The sequence below is a fragment of the Martes martes genome, assembly GCF_963455335.1.
Source record: "Martes martes genome assembly, chromosome: 4".
NCBI lineage: Eukaryota > Metazoa > Chordata > Mammalia > Carnivora > Mustelidae > Martes > Martes martes.
Window position 1 is genome coordinate 16,862,671 of NC_137891.1, and position 27,123 is coordinate 16,889,793.

The following is a 27,123-nucleotide window of genomic DNA, read 5'->3' on the forward strand; positions in this document are numbered from 1 at the left end:
AATGACCTTTGATGGCTTGTAACCCTTAGTTCTACAAGAATGCAACAACTTTTCCTCAATTATAAGCATTTTTCTAGATCACGATTTCTCAAAGTGAAGCCTACAGGTCACTTACCTGAGTGTCACCAGCTGTCTGGCAGATTCATGGCCTCATCCCAGACCTACTGAATTAGACTCTTCCAGGAGCAGAGTCTGAGAATCTACATCTTAAACGAAGTTCCCAGTAATATTCACACACATTAACGTTTAAGAGCCGCTGCCCTAGACTCCTCTGCTAAGACCTTGAAATACAGTGAAACGTTTCATCTTCTCACTTTTAGTTGCTTTTTAGTTGGGTGTTCCTCTAGGGTTACTTATGTCCTAAGATTTTAGGTCAAAAAAGATAATACTGGCACCATTTTTTTTTCCAGAGGTAGTGCTGACATAACTACTAACTTTTTGGTGAAAATAGAATACATAGCAAGGACTGAACCAACCCAGATGATGTCATGATTTAAAAAAAAAAAGTGTATCAGCATGTTACTCCTTGAATAAATACTGGGAAATCAGTTTTTCCTGTTTTTCTTGTTTTGCATCTGTAGTCCCATAGTCCTGTATGTATAATCTTATGTTAGATGTAGAAACAGGGGAGGAGAGGACTGGGGAGAGCATTACTAAGAATATTACCTTGTTTTTACTGTTGTTATTATCAACAACATTCCTATTTTCACAAAGCAAGCATTCAGAGGAATAGGAAATGACTTGACCCTAAACTGACTTTGAAAGTTTGTTCAGTCTGAACCAGCTTCAGCCAGAACGTTTTTGTTTACCTTTGGAACTAGCCATTGGAGAGAACTGTGGGCGTATTTCACTCCAGCTAAATTCTTGAGTTCACCTACCTTTAATTAAAAGTGTAAAGTGTCTTCGTTTGACGTCTTCTTGGCTGATCTGTTTTCACAGTATCATGTTTTTTAGACTTTGTCACCAAAAGTAGAAAAAGGAAAAATAACAACAGAAGGAACTACTACAAAAAAGGCCTGTTGGAAGCCTATTCCTCTTCAGAGGACACCAGAGCTTAGAACTTTTGATTCAAAGCTCTTCATTTCCTACAAATATTTTTTTTCACTGTTCCAAATACGGAAGAAGCTCTGAATAGCTAAAGTGCTGTGCTTTTTAAAAACCTGCTGGACAACTTTTCATCTCTAGCAGCACTGAAGTTTTGCCATACCAGACTGTGTATGACAAACTGCAAAACATATGCATAAAAAATCTAGACTCTTCTAATTGTGCCAATCCATGGCGCAAAACTTACTTCTGGAGCCACACAGCTGTTGAAATCAGTCATATTTACAATTTTTACAAATGAGTTTATTTTAATAAAAACAAGTTACTCTGTGAGCATGATCTCTAAACAGATTTATGTGGGCTAGCACAATCTGCTATGCTAAACATATATTCATATTGCTTGGGTCTGCAAGCAGTTTTTTTTTTTTTTTTTTAAGGGTGATAACAGTCTTGCTTTGTACAAGGATACCAAATAATTGGCAGCAATTCAGCCAAGGACACTGTTCTAAGCACTGTGCTATTGAAGTTGTTTTCCTGGACAGAATTGCCCTGTGGGCATGGCCCTAAACTGGGAGGACTCTGGGCTGCTGGCACTGGGCAGTGAACCAGGCAGACAGCTTATAGTGAGAAGGAGGCGACTCTATAAACTGGTGCTAAAGAAGATGAAGAGGAGAAAAAGAAGGAAAAAAGGAAGGGAAGGAGAGGGAAAAGACAGAGAGAGAATGAGATTTACATTCATCAGTCCATACCCTTAAAAGGGATTTCTTTTTGGATTCCATCATGATCTCTTCTCCCCTCTCACCTTGATTGATGTTTTTATGCTCATATTTTTCACTTGGTTACTCGACTGTAGCCTCCTTGAAGACAGAAATATTGCCTGAATCAGCTTTGCATTTCCCAAAGTGCCTGGCGAACGGTGGTGCTCAAAAACCTGGCTGATAAATGCATGAACAAAAGAATCCATTTCCTCAGAGAAAGTCCTAAGCGGTGTCTCAGTGGGCACAGTACTGCCCCCTAGGGGGCGTCCTGAAATTTGGTAGGGGCAGTTTTTGTTCTGTAGTTCTCATACTGGGGCCAAAGTATTTACATAGTGAAAAACATTTTATTATTCTTATTGATATTAGTATTTTAGAATAAACGACTTTCCCTTTTTCCACCTTTATAACATTACACTGGTTTATTGAACTCATTTGCGTAGTTTACATTATCTGTGAATTTAATTCCAGGAGAGTAAAGTGGTGGTGTTACATTTGTGTTGTAAATGAGGGATGTTTAGTATGGTAGGGTTGAGTACCTCTCTTTATAGGATCGTTAAGCTTGACTTGCTTCTGCTTCCCCAAGTTCTAGGATTCTAAGGTGAAACATACAAATACAGAAGCTGGTGTACATGGATTTCAACAATCAGGCTTTCACTTTAAGCAACCGCACGTTTTAGGATTAACGTAGCTCAGGGGAGCATTGCTGTCAAAGCACAGAGGGTCCAGCGTCCAGGCCCATGAACCCGTGCTTGGAGGGTGAGACATTTCTCTGCGCTTTGATTTGCGAGTTTCATAATTTTGAAAGTGAGCGGAGGGTGAGGAGGGGCGGTGACGCCGGTCTGTTTTCCCCAAAGCCTGGGTCCTTGGCGGGCCCCTCTGCGGGACTAGTTCCCATGGAAGCTGTCCAAATTTGAAGACCATGGCTTGAAAAGAAAGCCCTTGAGCAGAGTGGCTCGCGAGGGGGGAAAGGAGGGCTTTCGGGGAGCAAAGGGTGGCTCCATCTTCAACGGCAGCTCTTAATGAGACTGAACTGAACTTTCGGGGTTAGCGGGTGGAGCTGCGGTTTGGGTTGGAGTAGAGACCCGAAGGCGAGAAGAGGCGGGGCGGCGGTTGACAGAAGGTGGGGCTTCGGGCTGGAATCCAGACTGGTCTCGGAGAGGCGGGGCTTTTTTGACAGTGGGCGGGGATTCGGAGGAAGGGGCGGGGCTCGGGTGGACTGCCACCGAGGGGTGGGGCTTAGGATGACAAGGGGCGTTTCTTGCGATCCCGTGGTGACATTAGGAAGGCGGAGCGCCCGGAGGGCAGGGCCACAAATGACAGAAGGCGGGGATTGATCCGAGTATAGAAGAGCCTGCTGTCGGAGCTACCTCCGGCAACGGGCGGGGCCGCTTCCAGACCTGGGGAAGGCGGGGCTTCTGCTGACAGAGGGCGGGGCTATCGCGGGCCGGGGCGGGGCTTCTGTTGACAGAGGGGCGGGGCGGCTCCCTACCTCGTCGCGGGCCAATCCAGAGGGTAGAGGCCCGGGTCGAACCCCAAGGGAGCAGCGGGGTCCGGGAGTGGAGAGCCTGGCGCGGAGCGGGGTGGGGGCGCGCGGACGGCGCGCGCGCGGGAGGGCCCCGCCTCGGCCGGCTCCTTCCCTCCCTCCCCGCCCCCGGTCGGCCGCTGGGGAGCGCGCCTCGCCTCGCACCCCCACCCCCGACCCTCCACGCTCCGCGGGCCCCGCCGAGCTGCCGAGGCCGTGTGCCGGCCCGCCGAACGGTTCCGGGTGTAGGGTTCACAGGTCAGAGTTGACTCCCTGAAAAGTGCAGCCGGTTTGAAATGCAAGATGGCGGCGGCGGGGCGCTGAGAGGCGCGGCGGCCCCTGCAGGTAGCGGCGCGAGCCGGCTCCGGGACGAGTGGGCCGGGACGCCCGGGGACTGCGGGGGGGAACCGGCAGCGCTGAGCCCGCGAGCGGCGCGGCGGCCGGGCCAGGCTAGTGGCTCGCGGGCCGGCCGGAGGAGGGCGGCCCCAGGGCAGAGACCCCGGGGACTCCGCGCGCCGGCGGCGGCGGGGTGGCGAGGCGGCCGCGGCGCGGGGCGTCCGAGGGGGAGGGACCCGGCCTGGCTGCACCGGGGAGTCGCCACCGAGGGAGGGCCCCTGAGGCTCCTTCGCGCTTTCGGGGTGTCTGCGGCGGTGGAAAGAGCTGGGGGTGGACTCCGTGAGGGAAAAATCTCAGCCTCCGTCCTTAGGAAGAGCACTGAGCAACTTGGGACTGTTGAGGGGAGTGAAGACGGGGCCTCCGGGGCTTGGGGAGGGGGGGCGCCGCAGGGACGGAGGAGCCCAGCGATGCTGAGGGTCCCGGAGGAGGTCGGAAGGCCTGCCCTGAGGGGGCGCGTGGCCTCGTGGGGACTGCCTCCCGGACGGGAAGGAGACATCCTCCTGCTAGAGCTGAACGCATTGGCATTGGGGTCGGCGCCCCGGGAAACCTTCCGGGGGTGGGGTCTGTACCCCACTGCAGAGAAGGCTAAGCACCCATTTCGGGGCCAGGCCGTTCCCCCACTTCGGGGCAAGACTCCGAATTGACTCCTTAAGAACTGTATTGCGTTTTGAGGAAGACTGGGACTTAGAAGTTAATTAAAGAGAATGGAAACGTTGTCCGTCCCTTCCCGAAGGGAGACAAGGGAGGCCGACCGGGGACTCCTCCGAGCCGTGGGGCCTAACGGGAGCACTCTCCTACTCGTGGCGGGGATGGAGGGCTGGGAAGGAGGTGTGACGGCCCAGGGAGCGGGCTCTCCCGGCAGCGAAGAAGCGCCCTGGCGGATGCCCTTTCCCTGTGGATTCACACCGAAGTTCTAGGTAAAGGGACTTGAAATTCTTTGTTTCGTGCATCTGCCTCCACCTCTCCCCTCTGTAGGTAACAGTAAGGAAAGAGCAAAACCCCGGAGAAAGAAAAGGTTCCGCTTGATGTCCTTAGTTTAGATTAACGGAGCAGCAAGCTCTGGCCTGGCTTCAATGAGAGACTCAGGGCAGGGGAAGTAGGAAGCGGAGAAAGAGGGGGATCGAGAAGGAATCCAGGGGAGAGATGGGGCAGAGTGGGAATTCCACAGCGCTCCTCTGTCATCACTCCGCAGAGCTGAAGAAAAGCATGAGAAGGAGCTAATCTTTCTGGAGGGGAAATGGAAAAAAAAAAAAAAAAAAAAAAGGAAAGAAAAGAAAAAAGAAAAAGCTGATAATTTGTGATGGGACTAGGTTGGGATTCCACGTAACTTGAAAAAGCGATTGCCTTGGAGGTTAAGAGGACAACAGAAAAGGGGGGAATGACAGGACTGGGAGATAGAGGGTTCCCAGGGAGGAAGCAGCAGCTTTCCCTCCAGGAAGAGTGCCTGTTGGTGGGTTTGCAGTGTATGTGTGTACCCCCCTACCTAACCGCACCTTTAGAGTTGTTGGTATTGGTCATTGTATTTCAGTCTTTGTCTGAAAGCTTTAACTTGTGCTTTATGGTGTTACATGAATTATCTTCGTTTCTGAAAAATTGTCCAAAGAAACAAAGTCGTTTGTTTTTATTCCATCAGTGAGGATGAACGGGAATTGGTTTTCACAGGGATATAGATTTTTAAAAATTTCTTAAGTAACAATTCTGACTCCTGATTTCAAGCAAAAGAAATGTGGGTGCTGCCAAAGCCAGTAATACTAACAAGATGTATAAGGGCCCTCATGAATATTTTTTCCTCTTAATCTGTCTCCCCTTACTCTAAGCATTTTAGGGCAAAGCTGACTAATCTTTATGCAAAATAAAATGTAAAGTCTTGGGTTGTTTCAATATAGAAATGATAGCATTTCCCTTAGTGAATCTTTTTGTAGAAGTACCTCTTCAAATGCTTCATTTAATGATCAGGATTAAAATGAGAAAAAAAAAAAAAAGAAAGTAAGACTTGGGTACCTGATGACAGCTATGATTCATACAGATTTCTTGAACCATTCTAGTATTTTTAAAAGAGCTCTCATGTCTTTCATGGAAATGTCTTCTCAAACACATTTCAAGTATAAACTAGTTGAGGGCCGCGCATTTGGAGTATTATTATACATATGAGCTATTCTTTGGTTTCCCCAAAGTGCATGTAGCTCTAGTTCTGTATTCAATTCTGAACAGATTAGGCTGGATGAACCAGAGTGGCACTGATGCCAGATGGTTTGAAAATATGCTAAGGCTGAAAACATAAATGTGCTTGTGCTATGCTTGTACTCATTAATAGTAGATGTCTTTCGCTTATAGCGAGCTTATTATTTCACTGGATTGGGAGGACAGTTCATGAATGATGTAGCAATTATTTCACCTTTGGTGATACTTGTGAGGTTTTTTTTTTTTTTCATTAAATGTGAATAAAGTTTTAGTTATTTTATTAGTGAACTTAATAGCATAGGTGAGGTGGTTCATGTTGGAGATTTTCTCCCTTTTGTATTATATTTTACATTAAGACTGAAAAGTGATGTTATCATGCATTTATATTTTCTTTCTTATAATGTTAATTGGGCACAGAAATGGGTTATTTGGAACTTAATTTGCTGTAAATCATGGCTTATATTTAAATGGAAATACTATTAAAATTACTAAAATGGTTATAAATGTAGCTGAGGAAATAACCTTTTTATGTACATTGCATCATCATGGATTTGGGCTCAAGAGACTCTACTTATTTAAATATTAGCAGTGTTAAAACTCCAGTGCCTAACCTAGGTTTTAATCTAATATCATATTCATTAATTTAGGGAGGTGTTTGGAAATATCTATTGTACTGTGGCCAGTGTAACACATTCACTTTTACTTCTAAATTTCTTCTAACTTAAAATCCTTCTAAATCATCCTATGTAATCTCAAAAGTAATTTAAATTACATTTAATTGAAGGGGGAATAAACTGTGATGCTATCCTTTGAATAATAGCCAATGTTTCCATAATATTACTGATCTTATATTATTATATCCTTGTTGCTCTGATATATTTGTGGTTGTATAATTTGAATAAAAAAATTTGAATGGCTGAAGCTGCTGATTGAGATTACTGATCAGGATATACATTTGAGTTTACATGTTGGAGATCTGTATTCCACAGAGTTAATTTTTACAGTAAATATTTATGTAAATGTTTCTATAGCTGCCAGGTTTTGACCTTAAAGGACACTTAATCTTTGCAGTTTATACAATCAGTGTTCTATGATGTACTCAAGAGGTAGTAAGATGGTCTTTTATACCTTTGATCTAACTAAAAATATGATGATATACTTTGGAAAAGGAGTTTTTATGAGCAGGTTAAGAATGACATTTATTCAAGACAGTCAACATTTTTTACCTTTTTTTTTTTTTTTAAGTAGGCTTTCTTAAGTGTGGAGCCCAACACAGGGCTTAAAGTCACAACCCCGAGATCAAGACCTGAGCCCAGACCAAGAGTCTGTCTCGCTCAACCAACTGAGCCACCCAGGCACCCAATGTATCAAAATTTTTATGCAGGATTTTGTTTTCAGTTTTTAGATTTAGATTTTTTAAGAAATAGTATTCTCAAAGCCTATTTTGAAAAAAATCAAAAATTAGTTTACATATACATATTATTTTAAATAAAAGAATTTTGCTTTTGGTAAATTTTAGTGATTTCATATTTCCCATAGAATTTCTGACTCTTTTTTCCCCCTTCCTGATGGTCTTTCTTTCTCTTTTTTTGATTATTAGGAGGAATGAAAGGAGATAGAAAGATTTTGATTTTTTTAAATTTTGATTTCTTTTTAAGATTTTATTTATTTATTTGACTGAGAGAGAGAGAGGTCACAAGTAGGCAGAGAGGCAGGCAGAGAGAGGGGTGGGGGAAGGAGCTCCCCACTGAGCAGAGAGCCCAATGTGGGGTTCGATCCCAGGACCCCGAGATCATGATCCGAGCCAAAGACAGAGGCTTAACCCACTGAGCCACCCAGGGGCCCCAGATTTTGATATTTCTAAGCACTTCATTCATAACTGTGTTTTTCTTCCATGCTAAGTCTATTCCTTTTTACCTTCAAATATTGTCAAAAATAAGCTTGTTTAAAACTTTGCTGGGCAGGGGCGCCTGGGTGGCTCAGTCAGTTAAGTGTCTGCCTTTGGCTCAAGTTCTGCCTGTGGCTCAAGATGTGAGCCCCACATCAGGCTCCCTGCTCAGCGGGGAGCCTGCTTCTCCCTCTCCCAATCTCCCTGCTTGTGTTCCCTCTCTCACTGTCTCTCTCTGTCAAATAAATGAATAAAATCTTTAAAAAAAAAGAAAAAAAGAAAGAAAACTTTGCTGGGCGTGGACTGTATTTGAAAGTGAGGGCATGGTGAGAAGAGAACAATTTCTCTTCATGACTACAAGAAGATGATTAATGTCAGAACTTCGTTAGTACTATGAAGCACCTTTTCAAATGTGTCGCACATTAATGATTCTCCTTGAAGCTAAGGTCAGAGGAAATATGTGTATATTGGGATGGGGGTATAAATTATGATTGATTAATGTCTACCTGTTAAAGCCAACTTGTTCTAGTGTTTCTTAATATATTCAAAGGTATGAAATGGAAAGTAAAATTTATTGATTGTTGCCCAAAGCTTTAAAATATTTTGCACAAAGTTTATGTGAAGACTTCCTTCATTGTATAACTTAAATACCTTAAAAAAAAGTCAGGGAAATCTAACTGTGGGCTTACTAGTGCCAGAAAATATTCCAGACACTTTACATGAGTTAGTTTAAACACATCGTAGTAGTGCCCCATTTTAGATGAGGGGGCGATGACATAGACAGGGCAAGTCACTTGTGAAAGACCACAGAGCTAGTAAGTGACAGATCTGAGATTTGAATCCGTGCAGTCTGGTTCCAAAGCCCAAGCTCCTCATCTTTATTTACAGTCCATCTTCTGCCAAAACAACTCATCTGTTTTATTATGCAATGTATATAGCTGAGATGAGTTCTCTAATTTTTGAAGTTCATTCTAATCTTAAAATTTAAAAAGATACTTTCAGTTAGAGAGAAGTATTTTAAAATAGTGCCAGTATCAGGAGCTGAAATAACATCAGGCAAGTATGCTTTCCATCCAGAAGTATCAAGGAGCTCATTTGTTGCTCCTCTAGTTGCCTTGTGCCCTTACTTGTCTCAGCCGCTCTTCTCAAGAGACTCTCGTTCGGTAAAACATTTTGCAATTACTGTGTGATTCAAGAATGGATTCAAATAGGTTACCAATTTCCTATAGTATTAATAATTCATTTTGGAAAATAACTCCCCCTCCTTGGCAGCTGTTTCTTATCTTCTCTTCTAGTCCACATCCTGTAGATGGATAGCAAAGGAGTTTCCAAACAAGGAGATACCAGGAAATGAAACGGTAGAATCCCAGGCTGCAGATCACAGGATGCTCCACTGAGCCTACTGGGAAAATGCTCTTTTCCTTTTCATGAAAATACTGTAGCCATTCAGCCCAAGCTTTAACTTAACCTAGAAGTATTTTACTAAAGGCTTGGGGTATTTACATTATTTCTTAAGAGCCTCTTCATGAACATGTATATAATAACAGACAGAATCACAGGATAAGGTATTTGGAAGAAATCATCTTCCTTAATATTTATTCACTTGGTTTACACTTTCAGTACTTAAAGAACAACAGCTAAAATGCTTCAAACCTTCAAAAGCACTATTTGCTGTTATTTACTAAGAGAAGCAATCGTAGTTTTCATTAAATTTTCCTAATTGGTTTAAGTACTCTGAATAATACGCCATAACATTTTTGGACATGTATCTCAATTTTTGGAAAATGATTTTCGTTTGTTTGTATAATCTCTGCTTCTCAACACACCAATTGAAATGCCATTTGGTAGTAGCCTTCTTGCAAAAATGAAATAAACATAGGTTACTAGATACCACATGTTTTGGGGTAGAGTACCACCAGTTTCTTTAAGTTGTATTGGCTTGTTGCCAGCATTAATAATCCACTCCATTCCAATTAATGCATTGTAAACTAGGATACAGATATCAATGAGTTTATGTATAAACATATGGAACATACATCTCCTCCCACCTCTTAGTTTAACTAAGTTGTCTTTCATAACTTTTTGTGTACTTAATATTTACAATTCCCAATTTCTTTATCTCAGCTTTTATACTACAGCCTGCATATATTCACATTTTGATAATTTTTATTGAAAATAATACAATAGTGAAAATAGGATTTGGTTGTTTTATATAGTATAAATAGAATTTTTGAGAGTCTTTTAAATTTTGTGTTTTTTATTAATATTGGGTCTGGCATTTAAATGATTCTTTTACAATTTAATGAGGAAATTACTTTTTTTTTTTCAAAATTACTTTACTTTTGAAAAGCCAAGACATAAACTTTAAAGACCTAAGACTGAATTATATCCAGGATATTAAAGTGATTTTTTTTTTTTCTAGGATATGGCCGATAGGTACTTCAGACCTGTTGGTAATGATGGCCTGAGCTAAACACCTAATTTGAAGGGACACCCTCCATATCAAAGAACAGAATGCTGAAGAAGCTATGGCAGGTATGTGTTTCATAGGGTATGGTGAAACTCAGATTCTGAATATGTTCACTTTAGATCCCATGATACTATGTTTGGCTAACGTCTTAAAAGCTTTTCTTAAAAAAGCAGCACTTAGTCTTGATGCTTTGTTAAGAAATATACTTTTAAACTTTAAAGATATAGGAGTATTGGTTGCTTTAATGTCAAAGGAAACAGCATCACAATTCATGATAAATCTGTAGGTTTATTAATAATTGATTTTTCAATTAATATTTCCTGAAATACACTCTGTGTCAGGCACTGTACTGGTGTTGTGGTAACAGTGGTAAAGAAGACAAATGAAGGTCATGAAGGCAGAGAACTTTTGTGGGGTAATTGATCTAGAAATTTTACTGTTTTTTTTTTTCACCTGTATCCAGAAAAATTCTTTAAGACTTAAAAGAACAATTCCTGAAAATAGGTTTCCAATATATAGTCTACTAATAATAGTTAATTATAATTCTAAAAATTAGGATATTGATGATTAAGTACTTTGTTTTAGGTTAAGCATATGATTTTGTATTTTAGTTAACTGCCATAAATTGGCTTTTATAAGAAGCATTAGATCACATGCTATAGTGTTGAAGTAGTTACACTTTAGTCCAATTGTTATTTTATTTTATTTCTTTTTATTTATCTGTTTGTCAGAGAGGGAGGGAGAGAGCACAAGCATTGGGAGCGGCAGGCAGAGCAGGGAGAAGCAGGCTTCCCGCTGAGCAAGGAGCCCATTGTGGGAACTGATCCCAGAACCCTGAGATCATGACCTGAGCGGAAGGCAGAGCGCTTAACCGACTGAGCCACCCAGGCATCCCTGGTCCAATTGTTATTTTAGATAATTCCAGAACATACTAGGAAAGATTTTTTTTAAAAAAGATTTATTTATGTCTTTTGAGAGAGAGAGAAAGAACTCTCTCTCATGCATGTGCACACACAAGTGGCAGGGGGTGGGTGCAAAGGGAAAGAATCTTCAAGCAGACTCCCCGCTGAGTGTGGAGCCCAAACCGGGGCTTGATCCCACCACTCTGAGATCATGACCTGAGCCGAAACCAACAGCTGGACGCTTAAAGGACTGAGCTATCGAGGAGCCCCAGATTCCATAGCTATTAATGTGGTGGTTCAACTTTCATTTTTTTAAAAAGTGTTAAGAGTCCTTACAAGCTGACATAATTATCTTTCAAGTATTTTTTAGTAATTGAATGATGATATCTTGAGTGAAACATGTAACAATTATTTTATAAATAGGGAAGGTAACAAACAGATAAATGATTTTTCAGCCTCTCAATGATAATCTCACTTGTAATCAAGAATAACGTTCTCGTGTAAGACTGTGAAAGTTTTAACATACCTCCTTGAGAAAAGTAGGGGTAAACTATTTCCAGCAAAAAATTACTTTGGGACAATACTACAAACTTTAATAACAAAGACAGGGGATTTCATCATAGTACTTATTTATGTATCACTCTCAGGATTTACATACCTACTTACATGCCAGCTGAAGGCAGAAAAACAGGATGTTAGTGTTGTAGAGACACTTCAGAAAGACATTTCACTCGTCAAATCTATGGTCGGTGCTTGTCAGGAGAAATCTGTCCCACTTGGATTCTTCTTTTAATCTTTAGCAGTATTAAGGTTGGCTTTCTCAGGTGGAAAAAAATAGGTAGAGGATAGAATTTCTACACCCTTAAGCCTTAGTTTAGCATTAGCAAAAGGATCTTCTGAAATTAGATGATTTTGGCCACAGTTCTTCGATGCTTTCATTTTTATCACATTTTACTCCTGTCTATTTACACCTTCATACTCAAATTTTGATTGTCTCGAGATCATTTTGTCAGTTTTCTTGAGATTTATCTCTTAGGTAATGATTCTAGGCTACCATGATTCTTAAAAACATTTGCTGTGGGTACAAATTTAGGTTGTCACATTTCTCATTTAATTTTCTAAGAAACTTGACCATTGTTTCTAAGTATTTTTACATTTTGGCTTTGAAAATGGCCTGAAGTGTATAAAGGCCAAATGGTTTTCCTTTTTTTAATTAAAGAAAGCGTCTTCTTAGACACTGTTTTTCTTTAACGTGGTGGATATTCTTTATTTTAACTTGACCCTGTTATTTATTTCTATTATTATTTCATGCATTCTGTGGTTTTGGTGGATTTGTAACTTTTAGTTTGAATACAAACATATAAAAATAAGTATTTTCAGGTTAAACAGAATTCTGACTCAGAGAATAAGAAGTGAAACTATATAGAATACAGTGTTCTAAGAATTCTCAGTATAGGTATGAATACATATGCCAAAGGATTCTCAGTTTATGTTTTAGCTACCCTGAGAACAGTTTTTAGCTGGTACCATCTCAAAACTAACATAATCCTTAAAAATTATAGTTATTTTTTGTGTTCATATTTGACTAAGGATTGTATGAAAGTTGTTTTTATTCACATAAAGTCTTACCAATATAATATGCTTTTGTGGCTAACGAGGCAAATTGTTGTCTGTTAAGCATTTAATTTGAAGTATAAGACAGCAAAGAAACAGAGGCATAGAAATTCAGTATAGGGGCGCCTGGGTGGCTCAGTGGGTTAAAGCCTCTGCCTTAGGCTCAGGTCATGATCCCAGAGTCCTGGGATGGAGCCTCGCATTGGGCTCTCTGCTCAGCAGGGAGCCTGTTTCCCTTCCTCTCTCTCTCTGCCTGCCTCTCTGCCTACTTGTGATCTCTGTCTGTCAAATAAATAAATAAAATCTTAAAAAAAAAAAAAAAAGAAATTCAGTATAGTTATGGCTCTGCTTAACTATAAAAAATTTTAGACTTTTTGTAGCCCTAAGCATAGAATTTGAAACAATGTACTATTATAGTGTATTACATTGAGAACTTATTTTTTTAATCTCTTTAAAAATGTAGAATACCATTAGAGTATAGTTTTCTCCAGGAACAGAAAAATAATGATTCTAAGTGGAGATTTGCGTTTGCTGTTTTTACAGGAACACTTTTCTCCTGAATTTCACTGCAGGACTAATTTTGTGAATGAATTTATCTCCCTTGTTTCATTCTTAAACAGTCCACAAATTTAAACATATACTACTCATACATAAAGCTGATTTGTTACCAAAGAATTAGAGATGTTGGTAAATATTTGTTGCATATTCATTGCTATATTTTAATAAATAGAATGTTCTATAAATAAAGATGTTTTAGGGGCGCCTGGGTCGCTCAGTGGGTTAAAGCCTCTGCCTTCGGCTCAGGTCATAGTCTCGGGGTCCTGGGATCGGGTCCTGCATCGGGCTCTCTGCGCAGCGGGGAGCCTGCTTCCTCCTCTCTCTCTGCCTGACTCTCTGCTTACTTGTGATCTCTGTCTGTCAAATAAATAAATTTTTTTAAAATCTAAAAAAAAAAAATAAATAAAGATGTTTTAATATTCCAATGACTAAGGTAATTTTATTAGTAAGGATTTTACCATTGGAAGTAATCTACTATAAAGTAAATAGCTGTTCTTTATAACTCCTCTATAAATGAGTGTTTAATGAAGTAAAATATTATAATACACAATTTTTAAGGGTTTCTTTTTCCTGCAAGTATTAATGAGGCCTTGATAGGCCATGTGTTGGGCACTAGAGATCTATAGTAGAGAGCTAAGTAGACATTCTTTCACATAAGAACTGCTGTTAGAATTGTCCCTAATTTTTATATTGTGATAAAATGAATTTTGCTTTCATGAAATGCTTTTCTGTAGGGAAACTTTGTTGTAATTATTTTGATGAATTAAGAATCATGAATTGTTTAAGGGGTATCCTACCCTCAGGAGAAGAGCCAAGATGCAGAGAACTATGGAAATTGGCTTGACCTAGATCCATACCCTGCAGATTCTGAGTACTCTTGAGGGTTCATAGAACTAGTTTGACTTCTCAGACCATGGAGCAGCTCCCAAAAACGTGTGGAATACACTTGAATGTTTGACATACTCAGGGATTTCTGCTTCCCCTGAAAAAAACCTTTATATAGCACATGCTTTTGCCTTAAAAATAGAAAGTAAATATTGTTTCCAGCTCCAAATGACCATCAGAATATGTATTTGCAATTTTAAGGCCTTGAAATTATTTGTTTGTTGTATTTTATAATAAAGCAATGTTATAATAATATTAAAGAAAATTTGTAAATAGCACTCATAAAAATTTTACCCATAATCTCGTGTGAAAATTTCATTTCTTTATATTCTCATCTAGTTTTTTTCCATATGCCTACATATTTTCCCATAGTTATTTTATAATTAATATGTAGATTTTGTTCTGATTTTTTAAATTTAACAGTAAATGAGTAAATATTCTTTCATATTCCTACACTTGATCTTAGCCGAAAGGCTGAGAAGATATTTTTTTCCATATTCTTTAATTACTCTTGATTACCATTTTTTAATGATCATATAACAGTTAGTTGATCAGGTTGGATTTTTTTGTTTTGTTTTGTTTTGTTTCCATTTTTCTACTGAAAAGATAACTGAAATAGCTTTCAAATATAATTATATTTACAGTGCTGGATGCATTTAGAGCATAATTTTTTAATCTTTTTCTTTTTAAGACTTTATTTGACACAGAGTGAGCTAGAAAGATACAGAGCAAGCACAAGCAGGGGGAGCAGCAGGCAGGGGAGAAACAGGCTCCCTGCTCAGGACCCTGGGATCATGACCCAAGCCAAAGGCAGACACTTAATAGGCTGAGCCACTCAAGCGCTCCCATAACTTTTTATCTTATTGTCAGTCTTCACTTAGTGTTTTAATTGCAAAGCCACCTAGCTAGCTAGCAAGTCAGTTGTGTAACTGAACTCTACCCCCTTTTTACAGGTAAACAGTGCCAGGTTCCCCAAATTTTGAGCTTTTGATTTTGAGCTCTGCTTGTAGTTGACCTTCAAGTAGAGGATGAGATGCCTGTCAGCTAATAGCGATTTCTGTATGGCAATTTTCCTATCTCAGCCCCATTACACTTTAATGATAAAAGGAGATAAATTGGACCTACACCAAAGACTTTTTTATTCTTTTTACCCTTTCTGCTTTTTCATTCAATTGTGTGCCTTGTCAGCTGATTAAGTTGAGAGAGAGAGAGGCAATAATACTAGATAAGTGGTATTTCTTCATCTCCCAAAAGATTTTTTCAGAGACTAGAAAATAACACTAATTAGGCATCTCCTGTGTATCACAGTGTGTGAAGCGTTTTTATTTGATCAGCCTCTGAGGTGGATAGCACCCTTCTTATTTTCTCCAGGGCAACTTGTTCTGCTTCCTTTCTAGAAACCTCCTGCAGTGTGCTCCTGGAGTTCCTGATGCTTCCTCTCATTGCATTGATCACAGCTATTTTACTGCCTGTTTTTCTTGTTCAACTGCCAGTACCTGACAGACCTGAGGCAATCTGTTACAGTCATCGCCTCACAGTAGTGCCTAACACAGTGCCTGGCCCAGGGTCGACAGTCAACAAATAGTTGTGTGAATTTGTTGAATTGAAGAACGCTGGTTTTATAGGTGAGAAAATTGAGGTCAATACTGAGTAACATTTACAGTCACTGGACCACTGAGTGACAGAGGAGACTCCAGAAACTGTGGTTTGATCCTATATCACAGTGCCTCTGTGAATGTGTTCCTCTGGGCCTGGGTTTCTTCTGTTAGAAAAATGGGGTATTTGTACTGAGTTCCCTGCTTCCCCCCCAGATCATGACTTTATATAATCAGGACCCTGAAGATGCTTTTGTTTGTGCTTTGGTCTGTTTTTGAACTATATACATTATAATAGAACTGAGCCACTGGCCCGAATCTTGAGGTTCTTTTGGGAATTCTCAGTCTCCCTTTGGAAATATGTTAGACAGTACAGTGACTGTCTGGTTTTGTTAGGTAAATGTAAACAGTTTCAGAAGTAAAGTGGACAGAGTGTTTTTTGTGTATTTGAGTGTAGAAGTCACCTGAGCTTGAGGCTGTGTTTAATACCAAGATAATCAGATTTGAGTCTTTTGCATTATTGAAGACTTATTTTTAAAAAGTTTCATTTAAGTAGCTTGTTTTAAGTTTATATTTCCAAAACCAGTGCTTCCAAAGGAAAACACACAATGGTGCATATACATCATTAGATTGTAAAATAACCTATGAATATTTTATAATTTTTATGACTTCAGCAAAAAATATTTAAGCTTTTAAAATTTGTTTCTATCTGCGTAAGTTCTTATGAACTGACCTTTCTGAGCTAGTAAGCTATAAGGGAGAAAAATAAAAATAATAATTTACCAAATTCCTATTTTTAAGCAAGACAAAATGAAAAGTAAGCAGTTTAACATAAGACCTAGAGAACCAAAATAATAAAGGGATCGTAGCTCCTCAAGTTTCTCTTCTGTATCTCTTATTAGTCCTGGCTACTCTTTTCTACCCCTGGGTGTCCAAGCCCTGCCTTCTACAGTGAAACAACCTGAAGGACACATTAAATTCAGTTTAGGTTAGTTTTCAAATTTCCTGTCTCAGTAGTGATAAACTGAGAAGGATTTTTGGTGACACTGATACATTGTCTTGAAAGTAGTTTTTAAGGCACAGGCTTTCAGACACATCTCAGAACCCTTCAAAGGTAGAAGTAGGTTTTGTAGGATCCATGGGATGGGATCAGGAAGTAGTTTAGCCTCTCTCCTTCTCCAGCCAGACAGCTGTTCTTTTATCTGTTTTGCCCCAAGGCTTCTCATAGAATTTTGTTTGAAGAAGGGGCTCTGCTGCTTACAACAAAAAGTTTTGAAAACCGTCACTAAGGAGAGGTAGTTTCAGGAAAAAAAAGAAAAACCTACCTTTGATTTCTAACTATAGTATACTCCCAATTAAATATAACCTGAGATTCTAGGAGAATAACAGTTATAAAATAGCTTACTCCCCTGCCTTTCAACAATTCTCCTTCACTGCCAAAAATGTGGGTGCTGCTCATTTGTTACTCTTCCTTACTTCAAGCTATTTGAGGAATTCCCTGTTTCTAATGACAAAGAAATGATCAAACCGCTGCACTAGCACTTGAATGAAATAGTTAAAATCCTACTGAATTGAATGGGAGAGATGGCATTAGCTTAGTGTAAAATACTCAGTTAAGAAATAGTTTTAAATATCAGTGATATCTTCATATCCCCTTAGTTTTAAATAGTTTTAAATATCAGTGATATCTTCATATCCCCTTAGAAATCAAAGGCTTTTTTCAGGTCGGGGAGGCGGGTCAGAAAATGACACCTTTGTGAGCAGGGATTCTTTGAAAATAGGATACTCTTATTACTAATCTGATGCGTTTTACTTTATAATATGGGAAACTGGGGAATGGGGGACATTTAGGCCAACTTCCCATCTGTTGCTTGGATCCATCAAATGAATATATAGTATATATTTAAATAATCCCAGTGAGGAGGATCTTGCCCCTTTCAAAGGCAGGGCACTCTGTCTTTGGACAGTTCTGTTTCCTAAAAATGTTTCTCCTTTTCCTCAAGTCAGTACATCTCCTCATACAGACTGGGTTTTGCTTTATAATATTTGAAGTAAACTTTTTCTCCTCAGTTCAGCTAGGACAAGGACTATACAAATAAATGAAAATTGTTCTAATTTGTGATAGAGAATAAACCACTTAACTCATTTAATTCATTTAATTAATTCATTTAATTCATTTAATTCATTTTCCTTTGGTTTAGACTTCAGAAGCACAATACCTTTCACTGGTGTAGCATAAGTATTTGGGTGCAAAATTATTAAAATGTGTGTATATGAGCATAATTGACTCTTTCTTGATAAGTCACAGTCATTCTTGTGAATTTCAGCTATGGTTCTCTGTGGTGATGCTCTCAGGGCTTATTGAGTTTCTTTTCTTTATTTCAATTTTTTTATGTAAATAGTTAATGTATATGGTAATATTAGTTTCAGGGATAGAATGTAGTGATTCATCACTTAAATACAACACCCAGTGCTCATCGCAACAAGTGCCCTCCTTAATCCCCATCACCCATTCCAGCCCATGTGCCCCACACCTCCTTCCATCAACCTTCAGTATCGTTAAGAGTTCTTATGTTTTGGGGGCACCTGGGTGGCCCAGTGGGTTAAAGCCTCTGCCTTTGGCTCAGGTCATGATCCCAGGGTCATTGGGCTCGGGAGCCTGCTTACCCCTTCTCTCTCTGCCTACTTGTGATCTCTGTCAAATAAATAGATAAAATCTTAAAAAAAAAAAAAAAGAGTTCTTATGGTTTGCTTCCCTCTCTTTTTTTCCCCCTGTCCCCTATGTTCATCTGTTTTGTTTCTTAAATTCCATATATGAGTGAAATCATATGGTATTTGTCTTTCTCTGACTGACTTATTTCGCTTAGCGTAATAGCTCTAGCTCCATCCACATTGCTGCAGATGGCAAGATTTCATTCTCTTTGACAGCTGAGTAATATTCCATTGTATATATATACCATATCTTCTTTATCCATTCATCAGCTGATGGACATTTGGGCTCTTTCCATAATTTGGCAGGGCATGTTGAGTTTCATAGGACTGTTTTCCTATTCATTCTAGTTCAAGTTAATAAATATTTAGTGAGTCCCTTATTCTAGGCTTTTTGTATGCAGAGGGGATACAGAAATGAATGAGAAGTCTGCCAGGATAGTTGAACTAGAAGAGCATTAGACTGAAGATACAAAGGTCCTTGGAAGAATGAGATTCACCTATAGTAAGGAGACCAGGAGTATGGATAGGCTGTGGGACAGAAATGTAATACTCCTCTGGCACAATACAGTAAGTACTAGACTAAAAGATGAACTGAGGAGGAGGAGGTCGGATCCAGGTTAAAGGGAGGACGTGATCTATAGGGCAAACAAAGATCATCCTAGTGCATGCCCAAACAAGGCTCCTGGCACAGGGAACAGCCTCATTGTGTGCCCCTGGAACAGCAACTGGGTCTGCTGTGCCCAAAGCATAAGAAATAAGAGTCAGGAGAAAGATGGCAGGAAGTTGAGGTTGAGGGCAGGTATGAAAAGAACTGCTTGTGGCTCGAGGAGTTTGGGCTTCATTCTTCCAGTACTGGGGAAACTTTAAGTCAGGAGACTGTTAAGATCAGATATGTTTTATAAATCTTGGTAATACCATGAAAAATAATTAAGAATAATGTTTCTAAAACTTTGATCATTCATATCCGTCTTTGCTGCTCCTGTCGTACTTGGCTATGCTTACTGGAATGATAAAACAGACCAGTAGGAGGAAGAGGGCATATACACTTAATGGCCGTAGTCTCTGAGTACCTGTGACTGCCTTTTTTAGTTTTAAGTTTCCTCCCTTGTTAACACATTATCATTTCACAATGATAATAGTGTGCTTGCCAAAGCCGACCCTTCTCCCACTTTCCTGTCAATATAAGGCTGGCTGAAAAGCCAAGTAAGCAGGCCTGGGGGCTGACCATGAATACAGTACGTGACCTTCAGTGATTTGGCTTGGAGACATGTATTTTGCTCCTAGAGGACTTTTTTCCTGGTTCTGGTCTTATTCTAGATCTTTATAACTGAGCTATCCAACAACTTCAGGTAAGTGAAATATAACTGCAGTTTGTTTACAAGATCAAAATCATGCATTAAAAACATTTTAAATTTTATTTTAATATAGGTGTTTGGAGTTGGGCTTCAAAAATTTCAGCAGTTCAACAGTATCTTATCTGCCAAGAATAAGCTCTTTACTTGATTGCACCATGAAAAAGCTGCTAATGAGATTTGTTGAACACAAAAATGGACTTGAAGAACCAAAAGCCATTGTTTTCAAATGAAGAATACTGAACAGTTTTAAGCCTCAATGCTTTTTAATCACCGCTGAGATTTTCCTCATAACATCAGAATGGCAAGCAGGCGAAAATCCACAACCCCCTGCATGGTCCTTGCCAGTGAACAGGATCCTGACCTCGAGTTGATATCAGACTTGGATGAAGGCCCTCCTGTACTGACACCTGTAGAAAACACCAGAGCAGAGAGCGTCTCAAGTGATGAAGTTCATGAATCTGTGGACTCTGACAATCAGCAAAATAAAAAAGTTGAAGGTGGCTATGAATGTAAATATTGTACTTTTCAAACCCCAGATCTAAATATGTTTACTTTCCATGTGGATTCAGAACATCCCAATGTCGTGCTAAATTCATCCTATGTCTGTGTTGAATGCAATTTTCTTACCAAAAGGTATGATGCACTTTCTGAGCATAATCTGAAACATCACCCAGGAGAAGAGAATTTTAAGTTGACTATGGTGAAACGAAATAACCAGACAATCTTTGAGCAGACAATAAATGATCTGACTTTTGATGGTAGTTTTGTTAAAGAGGAGAATTCAGAGCAAGCTGAACCTGCAGAAGTTGCGTCTTCCGGAATATCTATCAGTAAAACTCCGATCATGAAAATGATGAAAAATAAAGTGGAGAACAAACGGATTACAGTTCACCACAACTCAGCTGAGGACGTTCCCGAAGACAAAGAGAATGAAATCAAACCAGACCGTGAAGAAACTTCGGAAAACCCAAGTTCTTCGGCTTCTGAATCGAATACAAGTACTTCCATTGTAAACAGAATACATCCGAATACTGCCAGCACGCTCGTGACCCCGGCAGCAGTTCTTCCTGGGTTAGCTCAGGTGATAACCGCTGTATCAGCTCAGCAGAATTCCAGTTTGATTCCCAAAGTCTTAATCCCTGTTAATAGCATTCCCACCTACAATGCTGCATTGGATAACAACCCCCTTTTGCTCAACACGTACAACAAATTCCCTTACCCAACAATGTCAGAAATTACTGTTCTTTCCGCTCAAGCAAAATACACAGAGGAACAGATCAAGATCTGGTTTTCAGCCCAACGCCTAAAACATGGTGTCAGCTGGACTCCCGAGGAGGTAGAGGAGGCCAGAAGAAAACAATTCAATGGAACAGTACACACTGTACCTCAGACCATAACTGTTATTCCTACACACATTTCCACGGGGAGTAATGGTTTACCATCCATTTTACAGACATGCCAAATAGTCGGTCAGCCAGGTCTGGTCCTTACACAAGTAGCTGGAGCAAACACCTTGCCGGTAACAGCACCTATAGCCTTGACCGTGGCAGGGGTTCCAAGTCAAACAAATGTACAAAAAAGTCAGGCACCTGCTGCTCAGCCGAATGCAGAGACAAAGCCAGCCACAGCAGCCATCCCACCTTCTCCGCTCATCAAACATGAAACCGCAGCGGCAAACCCTGATTCCTTTGGCATTCGGGCCAAAAAGACTAAAGAGCAACTGGCCGAATTAAAAGTCAGCTACCTTAAAAACCAGTTTCCCCACGATTCAGAAATCATCCGACTTATGAAAATCACAGGCCTGACTAAAGGAGAGATTAAAAAATGGTTTAGTGACACAAGGTACAACCAGAGAAATTCAAAGAGTAATCAGTGCTTACATCTCAACAACGATTCCTCCACCACTATTCTTATAGACTCCAGCGATGAAACCACGGAGTCTCCCACTGTGGTTACTTCACAGCCAAAACAATCCTGGAATCCTTTTCCTGACTTCACCCCCCAGAAGTTTAAAGAGAAGACCACAGAGCAGCTTCGTGCCCTTCAGGCGAGTTTTCTCAACAGCTCCGTACTCACCGATGAAGAATTAAATAGGTTAAGAGCGCAAACCAAACTTACCAGAAGGGAAATTGATGCTTGGTTTACAGAGAAGAAGAAATCAAAAGCTTTAAAGGAAGAGAAGGTAGAAATGGATGAAAATAATGCAGGTAGTTCCAAAGAAGAAGCTGGAGAAACTTCTCCCAGAGATGACTCTGGTGCACCTAAGCCAGGGAGCACAGGCAAGATCTGTAAAAAAACACCCGAGCAGTTACACATGCTGAAGAGTGCTTTTGTCCGAACGCAGTGGCCGTCACCCGAAGAGTATGACAAGTTGGCTGAAGAAAGCGGGCTTGCTAGAACAGACATCGTCAGTTGGTTTGGCGACACCCGTTATGCTTGGAAGAATGGAAACCTAAAATGGTACTACTATTATCAAAGCGCCAATTCGAGTAGTATGAATGGTCTGTCTTCCCTTCGGAAAAGGGGGAGAGGGAGACCCAAAGGAAGGGGAAGAGGAAGACCACGTGGGCGGCCAAGAGGAAGCAAGAGAATGAACAACTGGGACAGGGGACCATCACTCATAAAATTTAAAACTGGAACTGCAATACTTAAGGATTATTACCTGAAGCACAAATTTCTTAATGAGCAAGACCTTGACGAACTTGTGAACAAATCACATATGGGTTATGAGCAGGTCAGAGAGTGGTTTGCAGAAAGACAGAGGAGATCAGAGTTAGGGATAGAATTATTTGAGGAAAATGAGGAGGAAGATGAAGTTATTGATGATCAGGAAGAGGACGAAGAAGAGACAGATGATAGTGACACTTGGGAACCCCCACGACATGTGAAGCGGAAGCTTTCTAAATCAGATGACTGAAATGTAAGTTTTTAATCTGAGTGTATATTCATCAACCACATACATTTAGAATAGTCACCTGGTATCTGACACCTTTACTTTTGACAGTTTTTCTAAAATGGTTTTTTTCTTTTAGCTAATAAGAAGACTAGGGACCTTGACTGTGACCACGAGACATGATTATTATGTGTGGTCTGATTATTATAACTATTACATTTATTATGTAGAATTTAATGCTGCTTTAATTATTTACTTTTTTTTAAATAAAATGTTTTTTCACTTTGTTTTAAGGGAAGGTTACCCATTCTCATAGAAGGGAGACTGGTGGGGGGGGGCGGAATTCAAGGATACTAGAGGTAACTAAAACCTATTGCTTGCAACCCTCCTTCACTAAAGCTTCATTTTTTGCCTATTTAAGGAAAGAATTCAAAAACGAAAACTAAAAAGAAGGGGAAAAGTTACCGAAGGACAGACTTACCACAGGGGCGAGGATTGCTCAGTTTTAGGAAACTAGGTGAAAAATGGGTATCTTTTTTTATTCATTGTATTGCCCCCAAACTATTAGGTTTTTAACTAGAGTTTAAAATGCTTTATGTGTTAAAATTATTCAGTAATTTTTTGTTGAAAGCCAAAGGTCTGTTTTAGACTCTGTGTAAATTCATATTTGCTTAGATGGCATCTGTTTTTGAAAACTGTGATATAAATTATTTCTGTCTTAGAGATCAAAAGGTAAATAACAGATTTGATATTAAATTAACTCAGTTGCCTAAAGTGTCTTTTCATTCTTTGATAGAAAACAAACCTGCTACCAGCAGAAACACTGTATTTGGTTAAAAATGTATCTCTTGCTATAAAAGCGCAAGTAAATATGCTTTAAATCTGAAAGGTTTGGCATGTTCCTTACATTTTAATTCTTTCATAGATTGAATTAATTAAAATTTCACTGTAGCTGCAAATCAGATACCTTATTTAAAGTTAGGACTTCAATTCGTAATGCTTTTGGAATTTAAAAGCATAGTTCCATTCTTCTCTACTCTCTGTTTTGGAGTGTTCTAGAATAAAACTATACTCTATTGAGAATAATGCACTTCTCATGAAATGTTTGTCTACGTCTATCAGTAGTTCAAAAGCATTTTATTATCAAAACTACTGCAGTGTTCTCGAACAGTAAAGAAGGAAACGAAACATAGATCCTCATGATCATATGTGCATATTTACTTACTTCTGTAGCTGTTTGCATCCCTATCCATCTTCTAATTTATGCTCTGTTATTCTGCACAGTATTTCCTTAACTCCCCCATGTCTTCCTCACTGGTTTTATTTATTTTGCTAAACAATTATTTATAGAGAATTTAATATGTACCAGGCACTTCTCTTATTGTCTAGCAGTTTTCCAGGCTTTCCATGCCTTTTCCAGACTTTCTTTTCATTAACACTTTTTTTCAAGGAGAAAAACAGCTGAAACTAAAAATACACCTATTTTAGAGTAAATCTCACTGCGGGTTATGGAGCGTAACGAAAGTCACAGAAAGTTAAAGTTTTGTGCAGCTTTATCCTAAAGTACAGCCCTCTGTTTCCTAATGTCAGAAATTTTCAGGACAGGCTTTCTCCTGACCCAGATGCATAAAATATTTTTAACAAGCATTTTTTTTTTTTTATTGCTAAACACAAGAATTCTCACTCGGCCAAGATTAAATCAACAAATGTGTTGCTGTAGTGAGTTGTCCCTGTGGTTGTAGTAACCTCAGCAGTGATTCTGCAGGGAGCTGCAGTCTAAAAATAACGGGAAATTTTTGGTACAATTTTTGACTTTAAGTTTGTGTGGATAATTCTCATGTTCTATATTGATACTCTTTCGGATACTATGAACAAAAAAATCATACAAAGCCACAGTTTTTAAAACATTGTATCATATATGTTAGACATACACTTTCACGTATTCAGCCATGCCTTTTAAAATATTCAAAAGTCTGAAATTATAAAACACATTAATTAGCAAGTTACTGTTGGCTTAACAAAATGTTTCATCTTATAAAAGGATTCACCATACGTTCCCTCTTAATAGTTATTTCTTCACTTAAATATGATTCAGTTTACCAAAAATAGGTAACCAAAACTTTTCCAAAATAGTTATTGCAAAAAGTGAAATACATATATCTCTTTTGCACAAGCCAGACTTGTATATAAAATACAAAAGCCTTTAGATTTCAGTCTGTGTATTACAAAAACTGACAGTGAAATATATACTTCCTATGAATAATTGTTTTTATTAATTATTACATATAGGTGAAAATGTCTATATGAAGAACATATACATAGGACTTGCACACAAACCCTAGTGCTTTATGTAAGATATATATAGCAAGTGATCTCAGTGTTAATAAGCAAATACAGAGGATGTATTTTCATGGCTAATTTGTATAATTTTTGTTTCAAAAGTGGTAAACATTAAAAATATGGTTTTCTTTAAAATTTTAGTATTTTACTATGTTTTCTTTTATAGCTGCCTAAAATGTTGGAGGAGAATCAATTCTTCAACGCAAGATGTCTGATTTACTGTGAATGGGCCCAATCTTTGATGACACTGAAAACATTTTGGGGGATACACATTCTCAAAAAATAGGATCCAATACCCAAAAGAAATGGAACTTAATGTTGTGCCAAAGTTAAACTACTGCATTTGGCGGAAGTTCTGCAATGTAAATAGAACACTAATTAAACAACTTGTAAAAATTCGAATTTTAATATAGTACATTTTTATTCTGATACGATGGAGATGTTCTGATTCTTAGACTTTCTGAGGGGGTTTAATGACCACTAGAACTTGTCCTCATATTTTGTCCAGCTTAATACTGTATGTCTAGTGAGATGGGCCTTACTGCCTGTATTCTTTGATATGTGATTAAGCTTATAGCTTTGAGTGACCAAACATTTTACAGAGTAAAAATTGTTAGAAACAGGAAAAAGAAGAACTTGATTTATTTCTATGTCTTATTTATCAGGCCCTGCACTAAGATTTAAATTTGTGCATGGGCTTGCACAATTTCAATGTAAGTGACAAAAAACCAGCCTATTGACACATGTTGAAACATAAAATTTTGTGATAACAGTGGCCCTTAATGATTGGATCTTTAATTGAACACATTCATGGATACCACTATTACTCTGTAATACTCTGTTCATTTTTTTCATTAGAGGCTGAATTTGCTTTGTATTAAACTAAAGATAATCAATACCGAAGAAGGAAATGAAAATGGCATAAGAATTTGGATAGGGTGAAACTCTGAAATAAATATTTTACCAAAAATGTGAAGAAGAACCGTGTAGTAAATATATACTTAGTGTTTTCTTACAATCATATAGAAATCAGAAATGTTTGTACAGTTATCAGATCAGAATTTTGGAGAATTGTCTTTCAGGGAAATTCTACTTTATGTAGCAATTTCAGTGAAGAGAGAAAAAAATTCTGATCTGATCATAATGAGTTAAAGGTTAGCTTTTCACTTATGAATCATGGGAGTGTTAACTGTTAACTCTTGCCATACCAGGAGACTGAAAGTTCATACTAACTTATAAACTTTGTAAAGACCGGTGCTGTTCATTCATGTTGAGAAGGACCCTTTTTTTGTGACTATAGGATTGTTTTTCAAAATGTGCTTTCTTCATAGAGAAAATGTTCAGTTTAATTAGCTCTGGATTTTAAAATGTTTTTCTGAATGACCGGATGTAGTGGGCTCGGCCAGTTTCTTTTGTCTAATTTAATGAATAATATTAAGCTCTTGTTTTTACCTAAATGTTTGTCAGCTAATGAAATGTTATGAAAAAGCCTTGAATATGCATGCTGCTTTCATTTTTATAAACTTTTTATTTTTTAACTATAGCTTTATTAGTAATTCCAAAATGCTGCAATGTAGCTGATTTCTTCACTCAGACAGCTGGCTTTGTGGGTGGCTTTTTCATACTACTGTTAACTTTTTTAAGAAGAAGCAATGTAAAGACTGTAACAATTTAATGCACTAAACTGTTCTTTCTTTTACACATTTAAAAACTTCTTAAAGCACTCTGTATTATAATGATTAAATTGCTCCCTTTTTTAAACCATTGCTAATGTTGTCTGAGTTTTGTTTGACAATTTTCATATTTCCAAATTTGAAATGTCAAGTATTAGAAATCAGCTTTGAATAATACATTTATATCATGTTTCCCTTGCAATGTGTCAACTTTGTATAGCCCTAAATAACTAGTAATAATTTTCCCCTCTGTCTCTTTTATAAACTTGGCACTTCATTCTGCTCTGATGTTTGCTAGCTTTTAAATATATTTATTTGACAGAGCAAAACTCCTCTT

General features: G+C 38.8%; 1 protein-coding gene across 2 annotated transcripts; it reads left to right on the forward strand.

Moving 5' to 3' along the window:
* Positions 1-3,434: 3,434 nt before the first annotated feature.
* On the forward strand, positions 3,435-26,879 carry ZHX1 (zinc fingers and homeoboxes 1). 2 transcript variants are annotated; one of them, XM_080800366.1, is made up of 4 exons: positions 3,435-3,669; positions 10,212-10,324; positions 19,954-22,800; positions 25,280-26,879. In XM_080800366.1, the coding sequence occupies exon 3, from the start codon at positions 20,179-20,181 to the stop codon at positions 22,795-22,797; it is 2,619 nt and encodes an 872-aa protein (XP_080656492.1). In that variant the 5' UTR covers positions 3,435-3,669; positions 10,212-10,324; positions 19,954-20,178; the 3' UTR covers positions 22,798-22,800; positions 25,280-26,879. The 2 variants fall into 2 exon arrangements, with proteins under 2 accessions (XP_080656492.1, XP_080656493.1); XM_080800367.1 differs by having other exon boundaries at positions 3,441-3,582.
* Positions 26,880-27,123: the final 244 nt, after the last annotated feature.